The 13428-nt window shown below is 39.2% G+C and overlaps 1 protein-coding gene across 1 annotated transcript in view; it reads left to right on the top strand.

Annotated features, from left to right (window-relative positions):
- Positions 1 to 13428, top strand: part of LRRC36 (leucine rich repeat containing 36) — a 44260-nt gene that overhangs the window by 12308 nt on the left and 18524 nt on the right. Inside the window, 3 exon segments of the mRNA XM_082606638.1 lie at positions 8733 to 8827; positions 8831 to 8860; positions 10872 to 10917. Of these exon segments, the coding sequence (XP_082462764.1) occupies positions 8733 to 8827; positions 8831 to 8860; positions 10872 to 10917 (171 nt within the window).

Genomic DNA, 13428 nt, shown 5'->3' with positions numbered 1-13428 from the left:
GTGGCCCAAAGAGGTGAAATAACTTGCTCTAATTTTACAGTAAGTGGTAGAGCTGGGATGCAAACTCTAGTCCATCTGTCATCAAAGTCCTCTTAAACATTACACCATGCTGCCTCCCAGTCTCTTCTTTCATTCTCTTAAAACTCAGCTGTGATTATTATACTTGCCTGCTCAAAAACTTGCATGACTCCCACTCATCTACAGAATTAAGAGTCCTTAATCTGACCCACAGGGCTTGTCTAAACAGTGGCTGCAGGTTATCTCTTCAACCCACCCTGAAACCTTATCTCCTGTTTCTCAACTACAGTATCCAATGCTTCAATCAAGCCAAACCACTCCCTCCTCCTCACATAGTTCTTCCTTTTTCTCTCTTCTGCCCCTGAACTAATGCTGTCCCCTCTGCTTGGAATGCTTGAATCAAAATCCTGATCTTTCTTTATGACCCTACTCAAAGTCCATTCTTTCTAGTGAAATTTTTTGATTCCTCAACCAAAATTCTTTTCCTTTTTTTGTAAACTCACAATTTATCTTCTAGAACATATATCCTAGAAATAGAAAATGTAGCCATTCCCTGAATCACTTGCAACATAATTAGGATAATGAGACAAACATGAAAGAGCTAAGTAACACAATTTCAGGCAGTGCATATGAAAACGTCAAATGAATGATACAGATCAGTATTCCTCAAACTCAGGGTTGTGGACTCCTAGTCCAGGGATATATCTTAGAGGTCCATAGGCAGTGTGAGACCCTTTAATTTTGTGCTTTTATTTGATGCAGTTATGAAAAATATTTAAAAGATGTAAAAGCAAAAATATTCTTTTGCAGTATTAGTCTGCTATTTAAAAAATAGAATATTTTTTAGAACAGCTTTAGATTCACAGTAAAACTGAACAGAAGTACAGAGTTCCCATATGCCTCCTGCCTCCACACATGCAAGGCCTCCCCCACTACCAACATCAGGCATCAGAGTGGCGCTTTTGTTAGAACTGATGAATCTACAGTGACACATCATCACCCAAAGTCCTTAATTTACTTTAGGGTTCATTCTTGGTGTTGTACATTCTATGGATTTGGCAAATGTGTAATAACATGTATCTGCCATTTTCGTATCACACAGAATAGTTTCACTGCCCTATACTCTGTGCTCACCTAGCCATCCCTTTCTCCCCTTCTGACCCCTGGCAACCACTGATCTTTTTACCATCTCCATATTTTTTTAAATAGATTTATTTATTTTTATTAATTTATTTTTGGCTGCGTTAGGTCTTTGTTTCTGCTCACAGGCTTTCTCTAGTAGTGGCGAGCGGGGGCTACTCTTCATTGCAGTGTGTGGGCTTCTTGTTTTGGTGGCTTCTCTTGTTGCAGAGCATGGGCTCTAGAGTGCAGGCTCAGTTAGTTGTGGCACATTTTGTTTATCCATTCATTTGTTAATGGACACTTGGGTTGCTCCCATGTTTTAGCTATTGTGAATAATGCTGCTATGAACATGGGTATACAAATATCTCTCAAGACCCTGCTTTCACTTCTTTGGGGTTTGCACCCAAAAGTGAAATTACTGGATCATATAGTAATTTTATTTTTAATTTTTTTTAGGAACTGCCATATTGTTGTCCATAGCAGCTGTACCATTTTATATTTCCATCAACAATGAGCAAGAGTTCTGATTTCTCTACAGCCTTCCCAACGTTTGTTATTTTCTGTTTTATTGATAGTAGCCATCCTAATGGGTGTGAGGTGATATCTTGTATTTTTAAATTTGTATTTCCCTAATGATCAGTGATGTTGAGCATTTTTTTTGTGTGCTTATTGGCCATTTGTATATCTTCGTTTGGAGAAATGTCTATTCAGGTCCTTTGCTGTTGAATCAAGTTTTTGTTTTTTTGTTGCTGAGTGTTAGCAGTTCTCTATATTTTCTAGCTATTAATCCCTTATCAGATATATGATTTGCAAATATTTTCTCCCATTCTGTGGGTTGCCTTGTTACTCTGTGGATATTGTTTTTAGAGGCACAAAATTTTTAATTTTTTAAAATAAATTTATTTATTTTATTTATTTTTGCTGCGTTGGGTCTTTGTTGCTGCGTGCGGGCTTTCTCTAGTTGCTGCGAGCAGGGGCTACTCTTCGTAGCGGTGTGTGGGCTTCTCATTGCGGTGGCTTCTCTCGTTGCAGAGCACGGGCTCTAGGCACGCAGGCTTCAGTAGTTGTGGCACGTGGGCTCAGTAGTTGTGGCTCGCCAGCTCTAGAGCGCAGGCTCAGCAGTTGTGGTGCACAGGCTTAGTTGCTCCGCGGCATGTGGGATCTTTCTGGACCAGGGCTCGAACCCGTGTCCCCTGCATTGGCAGGCGGATTCTTAGCCACTGTGCCACCAGGAAGCCCCTTAATTTTTCATGATGTTCAATTTGTCTATTTTTTCTTTTGTTGCTTTGCTTTTGGTGTCACATTGCCAAATCAAGTGTCATGAAGCATTTTCCCTATGTTTTCTTCTAAGAGTTTTATAGTTTAAGGTGTTACATTTAGGTCTTTGGTTCATTCTGAGTTAATTTTTGTGTGTATGTTAGGTAAGGGTCCAGCTTCTTTCTTTTGCATGAAGAATGAGGGATGGGTAGCTGCTACTTTGCTAAGAACTGAAATTAAGCAAAATTAACCCTAATTTACCTTCCACGTCTTCCCCCAGAAGTTGCAAGTCTTCAGTAGACTCCAGAATTCCAAAATAGTTATGACAGAATTCTGCCAGTGCAGTTGTTGCCTAGGTGGGAGACAGATGCCAGATGCTTCTTACTCTGCCATCTTCCCGTCTCCACAGTTTTGCCTTTTCCAGAATGTCATATAGTTGGAATCGTACTGTATGTAGCCTTTTCAGATTGGCTTCATCTACTTAGTAATATGCATTGAAGTTTCCTCCGTATTTTTTCATGGCTTGGTAGCTACTTTCTTTTTAGTGCTTAATAATATTCCATTATTATTATCCGGAATATTTGTTTATCCATTCACCCACTGAAGAACATCTTGATTGTTCCCAGGTTTTGGCAATTATGAAAAAAGCTGCTATAGACATCTATTTGCAGGTGTTTGTATGGACATAAGCTTTCAACTCCTTTGGGTAAATACCAAGGGTTTAGTTTTGTAAGAAATTGCCAAACTTTCACCCAATATAATCTGCTTTTTAAAATATCTTTTTATACACTGAGTTTCTTAAATTGAAGTTTCTCAAACTGGATTCATATTCTCAGAGTTTATGAGGATGTTGAGTTTGAGAAACACTAATGTAGATGGGCATATGCTATAGAGGCTCAGGGTGTGCTAGGAACAAATGAGGAAAGGTTTTGTGGCAGATAGAAGTGCATTTCTCCCTCCTATAGAAATCCAGATGTTGGCAGTCTAGGGATGTTATTGGGGGTTCTAAGAGGTGAATAAAGGATATAGTGGAGGGGAACTGGCAATCTCTGACACAATGGATGTGAGAGCAATTCAGCAAACAAGTGTATATCCACTGGAAGATCCTGTGTTAGAGGCTAGGCGCATTAGGAGATGACACAACAGTGTCAGATCTTCAGATACTCCCACACCAGAGAGATTTATCATAGCTATTAGGTTACAAGTCAGGCTGAGACATGAGTTCGAGTGTGATAGAGATAAAGAACTATGGGGGAGAGGCACCAGCAGTTAGTACTGACTGGGGACCTGGGAAAAGACTTCACAAAAAGGAGACATTTAGGTTGGGCATTCAAATAGAATTCATTGGGCATAGTTGGGCGTTCAGTGCATAGAGAAGTAGAAGAAACAGGTGTGACAGATTAGGAAATTGACTCAGCTTGTGACTGGAGCTAAGGTGCTTGACTAAAGCCAAGTTGCAAAGGGCCTCTTTACTAAACATTTTCATTTTATTCTCTTGAAAATGGGTAGCAAAGGTGTTTTAGGTGGTAAGCATGATTAAATGTGTGACAGAGATAACTCTAAATTGGAACAGTAGTCCCAATGGGAGATAAAAAGGACATGTCCTGACATAGGGCAATAATAGCAGTGTAAATGCAAATGAGGAGGTACAGATTGATTAAATCCTTGAGGATATGAAAAGAAAACTTGGAGATAAAACATTAAGTGTTTTTACCTGCAATGTTTTGCTAGGGAGTCCAAACTTCAAAGAGTTGAATTTTGAATGGAATACATGTCGGGTATTTAAGGGGGAAAAACACAAGGTTACTTAGGCAGTCTGTTCATGGCGGGAAAAACTATAATTTCCTTTCATTATTATCATATCTACAATGGCTATCATATATTAATATATATTATATACACTATAATATATATTATAATTTATATATACTAATAATATATGATAATATATATCATATATATTATTTCAAAAGTTAAGGATTAAGTTGTCCTCATTGGGGATAAGCAATTTAAAGGAAATGGCAAGTCTTCATTTATTTTGGGTTTTTTTGTTTTGTTTTGTTTTAAATATTTATTTATTTACTTATTTGGCTGCACTGGGTCTTAGTTGCAGCACGCAGGATCTTCATTGCCATGTGCGGGATCTTTAGTTGTGGCGGACTCTTAGTTGTAGCATGGGGATCTAGTTCCCTGATCAGGGATCAAACCTGGGCCCCCTGCATTGGGAGCGCGGAGTCTTAACCACTGGACCACCAGGGAAGTCCCCTTCATTTATTTTGGAGGCTAGTGTTAGACCCATTATTTCTGCTCTCAAAATTTTATCTCAGTGGAATCTAGGGTACAATATGTTTATTAGAGATCAATATCGAAAGGAAGGGGAGGAAGGAGAGTTGAGCAGAGGGACAGCTCTAGAGCAAGGACTGCCCCTGGGCCCACTTTGGTCACTGCATATGGCCTGCCTCTGGAAGGGCATGACATCAGGAGGTAGTTCTCTGTAGCTGAGACACACTCTGAAGAATAAATCAAGTCCTCCTTGAAAGGGATCTGGGTAGTGCATCTCTGTTTCTACTTTAGATGGGTTGCAAGGTTTTTGGCCAAATGTGTGAAGCAGGGCCTCATCCATCTAAGATTACTGGTAATTGAAGTAGCCAACTATTAGTTCTTTGTCACCAGGATCAGCATTATAAAACCATTTCTCTGTCATTAAAAATATAAAACAATTTTCAGTGGTAAAAAGATAATGAATTATGGTCCTATCACATTGGTTATATGGGTATAAAAACCTGGGCTTCACAACAATGTCATAAATACATTTGCTTTTGGAATTAAGTGTTGTATATATTTTACATCTGAAGAAAAAGAAGAAAATAAATTGAAGTATAAGACAAGAAAAAAATTATCTCAGAATGCAAATTGTTTCTTTTTCCTGATTTTTCCTGACTGTGGTACATGACATAATGTAGCAGAGCAAGGTGTCGGTTTATCTTTTTCAGGAGTGAGCCTATATCTTGAATATGACACCAAAAGTGTAACAACCAAAGGAAAAATAGATGAGTCACACTTTATAAAAATTTAAAACTTTTGTGCTTCAAAGGACACTATCAAGAAAGTAAAAAAGGGCTTCCCTGGTGGTGCAGTGGTTGAGAGTCCGCCTGCCGATGCAGGGGACACGGGTTCGTGCCCCGGTCCGGGAGGATCCCACGTGCTGCGGAGTGGCTGGGCCCGTGAGCCATGGCTGCTGGGCCTGCGCATCCAGAGCCTGTGCTCCGCAACGGGAGAGGCCACAACAGTGAGAGGCCCGCATACTGCAAAAAAAAAAAAAAGTAAAAAATACTGGGGAATTCCCTGGCAGTCCAGTGGTTAGGACTTCGTGCTTCCACTGGACGGAGCATGGGTTCCATCCCTGGTTGGGGAACTTACAAGATCCCTGATGCCGCGTGGTGTGGCCAAAATAATAATAATAATAATTAATTAATTAAAAAAACAAAGAAAGTAAAAAAGCAACCCACAGAATGGGAGACAATATTTGCAAATCATATATCTGACAAGGGTCTAGTATCCATTCTATACAAAAAAACTTACAAATCAATAACAAAAAGACAAACAACCCAATTAGAAAATGGGCAAAAGATTGAATAGACATTTCTCTAAAGAAGTTATGCAACTAGCCAACAAGCACATGAAAGATGTTCAACATCACTAGCCATCAGGGAAATGCAAATCAAAACCACAAGGAAGATACCATTTCACACCCACTAGGATGGCTAGAATCAAAAGGACAGATAACAAGTGACAGCAAAGATGTGGAGAAATTGGAACCTTCCTACATTTCTGGTGGGAATGGAAAATGGTATAGCTTCTTTGGAAAACAATTTAGAAGTTCCTCAAAAAGTTAGAGTTACCATTTGATCAGCAATTCCACTCCTAGATATATACCCAAGAGAAATGAAAACATATGTCCACACAAAGACTTGTACAGGAATGAAATCAGCATTATCCATAATAGCCGAAAAGTCTATCAACTGATGAATGGAGAAACAAAATAATGGCATATCCATATAAGGCATATTTTTCAGCCTAAAAAGGATTGAAGTACTGATACATGCTACAATGTTTATCTTGAAAGCATCATGCTACTTGACAGAAACCAGATACAAAAGATCAAACATATTATTCCATCTACATGAAATGTCCAGAATAAGCAAATCCTATTTGATGTTTGCTAGGGGCTGGTGGGGAGGAGAGAATTGAGAGTGACAGTTAATTTGGTTTGTTTTGGGGTGATGAAAGTGAAGGTGGTGATGGTTGTACAACTTTGTGAATACAGTAAAAATCACTGAATTGTATTCTGTAAAAGGGTGACTTATATGGCATGTACGTTATATCTCAATTAAAATAAAGATTCCCCCCACCAAAAAAGGTGATTCTATAGAATTTGATAATTGATTGACATTTGAGATGAGACAGAGAACATCAAAGAACAAGTTTCTATCTTGAGGGATTGGGTGAATAGGAATGCCAGTATTAAGACGAGGGTTGGGGTGGAGGCGGGGACCATCAGCAGAAGTAGGACTGGAAGTGAAGATTATGAGTTCGATTTAGAAAATAATTGGGAATTCTCTGGTCGTCCAGTGGTTAGGACTCAGCACTTTCACTGCTGGGCCCAGATTCAATCCCTGGTCGGGGAATTAAAATCCCACAAGATATGCGGTGTGGCCAAAAAAAAAAAAAAAAAGAAAAGAAAATACTGACTTTTTAGTTGTCTATAGGGCACACTTTGGGGGGCAGTTCAAAAAACTTAAGTCTGGACATGAAATGACAGATCAGAGTTAAGAGATTTAGATTTAGGGTCAACCAGATTTGGGAGATCGTTGACACCAAAGAGAAGGTATGATAGCATTCAGCAAAGAGTTTGGACCTTGGGGGATTTGTTTGAACCAAGAGGTAGGTTGAAAGAAAAAGAACCTGTGAATCTTAAAAAGAGCATTAGCAGGGTAGAAGAAAAACCAGGATGGAGCCGGGTCTTGGACACCTGGGAAGTTTGTGTTGTTCTGTAGGAAAGGGATAAGAGGAGCCTTGAACCCAAAGTCACAGCTTACTAACCATTCTAATTTTCTACTAAGAATCAGGTTAAAATCATCAATTTCTGCTTCACCTTGGGTTTTTTTTTTCCTGTGTTGCTACTGCAAAGGAACCACAGAACATAAACTTTGACAGCTTATGGCACTTTGAGAAATACAGTTCTGTCAAGTACAAGGGTGGAAGAACATCTTGTATTGAAGTAGTAGGACATTTCATTCCCAAGAGGCAACTCAGAAATAAGAAGCATTTTAGAGCTCCAAATGGACTGAAGGGCTGGAGTTTCAAAAAGCTGGCTTTATTCTCACTCTGTATTCTCAGTTGCCCTGCCTTATAGTAGCTTTCTGTTGCCAGAGCCTGAACATGGGAACTAGCAGAAGAGCACACTGTTTGACTAAGGCCCAAATTTTGGAAACTATCTTAATTCTTATACAATCCTACTAGAGAAAAAAAATTCCCTAAACAAAAACCTCTTATTTTCATCCATGGGTCCCCCAGAAGACCCCAAATCCCAGAATTCTGCAATTAATAAGTATTGAACAAGGATATGCAAAAACTTTTGTACAAGTGTTACAATCTAATAGAAATCCTAACTAACTCTTTTTGAGGTGGCCAGGATAGGATACAGTTTTTGTTTATTTTTCCTTTCTATTTTTAAAGTTGTTTCTCTAATGGTAGGCAAAAATACTGGGAAATCTAAGGATTTGGCATTCGTTTCTATGAAATAGGTCCTGATTAGTCTTTTTCTTTGAACAAATGAGGAAATCAAGGCAGAAAGAAGCTGGTTTGAAATGATGAAGCTGATTTAAAATGACGAATCACTGCAGACTGTTGATTAAAGCCCTGGAGATGCCTGATGTCAGGAGTCTGTTTCCAGCCATCTCCCCCTGTAGCTGGAGATTGTTGAATTGGTGTCAAAGTTTATTATATATTCACTTCAGAAGTATGCAAAATATTTGCCTTCTTCTTAATTTCTCTTGAGCACTTCATAATTTATGAAGCCATTTCATATCCATTGTCTTGTTTTAACCTCACCTCAACTCTAAGAGATAGGAAATTTAGATTTTATCATCACTGTTTTACAAGTGGAGAGACTGAGAGAGGTTAAGCAGTTTGGCCAAGTTCACATGGTCTCCAAGTAGTGGCACCAGAACTAACTCTCAATCTTGTGACTTCTCTTCTAGTATCTTTCCATATAACATGTTGCCTTTAAAGTCTGGTCAGTGCTTCATTGTATGCCTTTTCTTTTGACACAGGCTCAAACAAAGGACTTTTTATTCCCTTCCCTAACTGGGAAATAAAGGATCCCCCAACAAGTACTTCTGTAACCCAGGGCAATGGTATACCAGATTAGAAATTAGACACTTTGCCACTGGGGACACAGGTAATGTACTCACTTTCCTGCTGATCTGTTGACTAATCAATGATTAATGCTAATAATCCAGTGGACTCTCAATTATTGTGAAGGTCTAAGAGGACTTTTTAAAATTAATTTTTATTGGAGTGTAGTTGATTTACAATGTTGTGTTAGTTTCTGCTGTACAGCAAAGTGAATCAGTTATACATATACATATATCCACTCTTTTTTAGATTCTTTTCCTGATAGGTCATTACAGAGTATTGAGTAGAGTTCCCTGTGCTATACAGCAGGTTCTTATTAGTTATCTCTTTTATGTATAGTAGTGTGTACATGTCAATCCCAATCTCCCAGTTTATCCCTCTCCCCTTCCCCCTTGGTAACCATTAAGTTTGTTTTCTACATCTGTGTCTCTAGTTCTGTTTTGTAAATAAGTTCATTTGTATCATTTTTTAAGACTCCACATATAAGCTATGTATGATATTGTCTTTCTCTGTCTGACTTAAGAGGACTTTTTTGATGAAGTCATGTTAGACACTTTAAAAGGAAAGCACAAGACAGGATGCAAAGGGCCTTCTCCATTAATTTCAATCTCCCCTTTCCCTCTCCCCCAGTACCTGATCAAATGTAGTATATTTATACATATAACTTTAGCACATTTTATGCCAGGCATTTTGGCACTCAAACAGGGATACAACTGTTACAGGTTTTGTCTGGTTTTCAGTTTTCTCCTCTCTACCCAATGTCTCCATTTCCTGTTACCTGGCTTCTTTACATTTTCTACCTCTGCCTTTTAATTACTGGATCTTAACATCTCAGGTGTGGCTCTCCCAACACTGCCTCTTCATTGAAACATAAAAAAAGAAAAGTTAAGGGGTAAAGATGGCATAGAAGTTGTGGGCAATGAAGAGGTAGAGATCATGCAAGATGAGGGAAGAATTAAAAATAAGTTTTTAGAGAAAAAAATTGGTGGGAGTCCATTACTTATTTATATGAATGAATATGATGCAGGAAGCAGAATTGACTACTTCATATTCAACTTCTCCTTTTGTCTGCATTTTTATTGATAAATTATGAGCAATAAGTTTGCTGAAAATAGCCAGAAGGAGAGAGAAGAGAAGGAAAGACTCTGATTAATCCACAGTTTGGATAATCAACACTGTACAAAGAAAAAGATAGTAAGATTTCAGGTTGAATTTATAATACCTTCATTTTATAAAAAGACAGATTAACATTTAGTTGGTTTCTTTGTTTTGGGAGATTCTACTTGGGTAATTTAGAAACTATTTCAATTACCATTTTTAAAAAATTTGGTATTCTTTTAAAGGAAATGGAGACAAAGTATACTGTAATCTACAATTAACATTAAATAGCACTTTTTAGATTAAAAAAACTTTGAAATTACTTCTTGAAGTATGAGAGAAAAAGAAATTGAATAGCCTGCTATATGTCCTCTTAGTTTAAGAAATAGGAAGTAAGATTTCTTTCTCTGCATAACTACCAAAAAGATGCTGAATACTTGAAGATGATTTTGTAAAAAGCAAACTCTAGAAAGCTTTCTACTTTGTATCAGTCCTTGCTTAATTATGCCTTAGATTAATTTTCAGCCTATTAAAAAGTCTCAGTAGCTCCTATGGTTGATACTCAGCTTTACTAGAGGTAAAATAAGTATGGGAGTTCTTCAAGCAGAAATAAGTTGGAAAAGGTGGTACCATCTAACTTCTATGCTGAGTTATCTAAAGCAGAGAGAATACAATATTTCACTGCTTGGTATGTCCTTTACCATCTAAGGATATTTTGTCTTTTCAAGGCATCTCCTTATCTGCTCCAGAGCAACTCTAGAATCTCTTTGTATTGTGACTATTTTAAAATAAGCTTAAATCTGGACCTTTGCTTGAAGATCTTTTTCCCTAGTTTGCAAGGATGGACTTGCTTGCTAATAGGAAAGTATTCTGAACCTCCCTGTTCTAGTTAAACTCATGTCTGAATGCCCATTGACTCCCTTCTCCTAAACTTTCAAACATTTTTTTGGATGCAGGAAGTGGCAAGAAAGGAGATACCAAGTGAGAATCACCAGGAAGATGGTAAATATTTTGCTTACAGTATTTTTCTCCACACTAGTCAGAGAAATCTAGGTGTGATGGGATTTGGGAGAAGATGGAGATGTCTCAGTCCTGGGAGACTACATGATGAGTTCTTTTCTGCTTTCATAAGGGGCTGCCCTGGATGCTTAGTGACCTGTGAGGTCTTTCAGGTTGAAGAGTGGATATTCTGACTTCCTTTGTTCTTGACTTTTTGTATTGGCTGACTATTCCGTGTTTCTTTTACCTTTCTTGCCTTCTTTTGGATTTATTATGTTTTTATTCATCCATTTTTTTCTTTCTGCTAGTTTACAAGTTACACACTGTTTCTATACTTTTGGTACTATTCCCAAAACTATAATATGTGTCCTTAACTTATTCAACTTTAAAATTAATCAGTACCTTAACTCTTCTCTTGGATAATTCAAAGACCTTAAAGTAATTTACTCCTTTTAATCCTTCCTGATTTATGTATTATTATTATAGATTTTAATTGTCTATATTTTTAAAACTCACAAGATACTATTTTTACAAAGTCATTGTTCATTTAAATTGATCCATGTATTTACCACTTTGTTTGCTCTTTTTTTTTTTTTTTAATTTTTTGGCCGCACCACACAGCATGTGGGATCTTAGTTCCCTGACCAGGGATCAAACCCACACCCCCTGTATTGGAAGCATGGATTCTAAACCACTGGACTGCCAGGGCAGTTCCCATTTCTTTTTTTTAATCCCAGACTTCCCTTCTGAGATAGTTTTCCTCTAGCTTATAGTACATCTTTTAGAATTTTCTTTAGTGTGGGTCTACTGGTGATGAATTCTTTCAGTTTTTGTCTGAAAATGCCCCAATTTCACTATCATTCTTTTTTTTTTTTTTTTTTGCGGTACGCGGACCTCTCACTGCTGTGGCTTCTCCCGCTGCGGAGCACAGGCTCCGGACGCGCAGGCTCAACGGCCATGGCTCACGGGCCCAGCCGCTCCGCAGCATGTGCAATCCTCCCGGACCGGGGCACGAACCCGTGTTCCCTGCATCAGCAGGCGGACTCCCAACCACTGCGCCACCAGGGAAGCCCTCACTATCATTCTTAAAGGGTATTTTGGCTGGGTATAAGTTTCTTTTTCTTTTTTTTATTTTATTTTATTACTTTTGGCTGTGTTGGGTCTTTGTTTCTGTGCAAGGGCTTTCTCTAGCTGCGGCGAGCGGGGGCCACTCTTCATCGCGGTGCGTGGGCCTCTCATATCGCGGTCTCTCTTGTTGCGGAGCACAGGCTCCAGACGCACAGGCTCAGTAGTTGTGGCTCATGGGCCTAGTTGCTCCGCGGCATGTGGGATCTTCCCAGACCAGGGCTTGAACCCGTGTACCCTGCATTGGCAGGCAGATTCTCAACCACTGCACCACCAGGGAAGCCCTGGGTATAAGTTTCTATGTTGGCAGTTATTTCTTTCAAAATATTGAAGGTATTCCACTGTATTCTATCTTTTGTAGTTGCTTTTGAGAAGTCAGCTAGAACAGGGGTCCCCCCAACCCCCATCCCTGGGCCTGCACAGCAGGAGGTGAGCGGCGGGCGAGCGAGCGAAGCTTCATCTACCGCTCCCCATCGCTCCCCATTGCTTGCATTACCAGCTGAACCATCACTCTCATCACTGGCTGAACCATCACTTGTATCACCACCTGAGCCACCCCCATGCCCCCGACCATGTCTGTGGAAAAATTGTCTCCCACAAAAACCGGTCCCTGGTGCCAAAAAGGTTGGGGACCCCTGAGCTAGAAATTTGTCACTCCTGCAAGGATAATCTGTCTTATTTTTCCTCTGGCTGCTTTTAAGATTTTCCAATTGTCTTTGATTTTCTGCATTTCAGTGTGTGGACTTCTTTTTGTTTATCCTGTTTGGTATTTATTACACTTGAATTTGTGAATTCTGTCTTATTATTTCTGTAAAGTGCTTCAAAAATTATTTATGTCCCATTTTTTCTATCTTGTCCTTCTGGGACTCTTGAGTAAGTAAATGTATGTCCTCTTTCACTTTGTCCTCTTTGTCTCTTATTCTTTTATATTTTTTATCTCTCTTTGGTTTGATCTGCATTCTGGATAATTCCTTCGGACCCATATTTAAATTTACTAACATTCTTTTCAGTTGTGTCTAATCTGTTGTTAAGCTTGTCTTCTGAATTCTTAATCTCAGTAGTTTATTTTCAGTTTTATAAGTTCGATTTGGTTCTCTTTCAAATCTGCTGGGTCACTTTTTATAAGCAGAAATTTCCCAGCTGGTTTTTTTTTTTTTTTTTTTTTTTTTGCGGTACGCGGGCCCCCCACAGCTGCGGCCCCTCCCGCCGCGGAGCACAGGCTCCGGAAGCGCAGGCCCAGTGGCCATGGCCCACGGGCCCAGCTGCTCAGCGCGGCAGGTGGGATCCTCCCGGACCGGGGCACGAACACGCGCGTCCCCTGCATCGGCAGGTGGACCCCCAACCACTGCGCCACCAGGGAAGCCCACCCAGCTGTTTTATATATCTTTA

Source organism: Mesoplodon mirus (assembly GCF_964341445.2).
Source record: "Mesoplodon mirus genome assembly, chromosome: 19".
Classification (NCBI taxonomy): domain Eukaryota; kingdom Metazoa; phylum Chordata; class Mammalia; order Artiodactyla; family Ziphiidae; genus Mesoplodon; species Mesoplodon mirus.
Note: the sequence above shows the minus strand (reverse complement) of the source record. Positions and strands in the feature narration are given on the sequence as shown.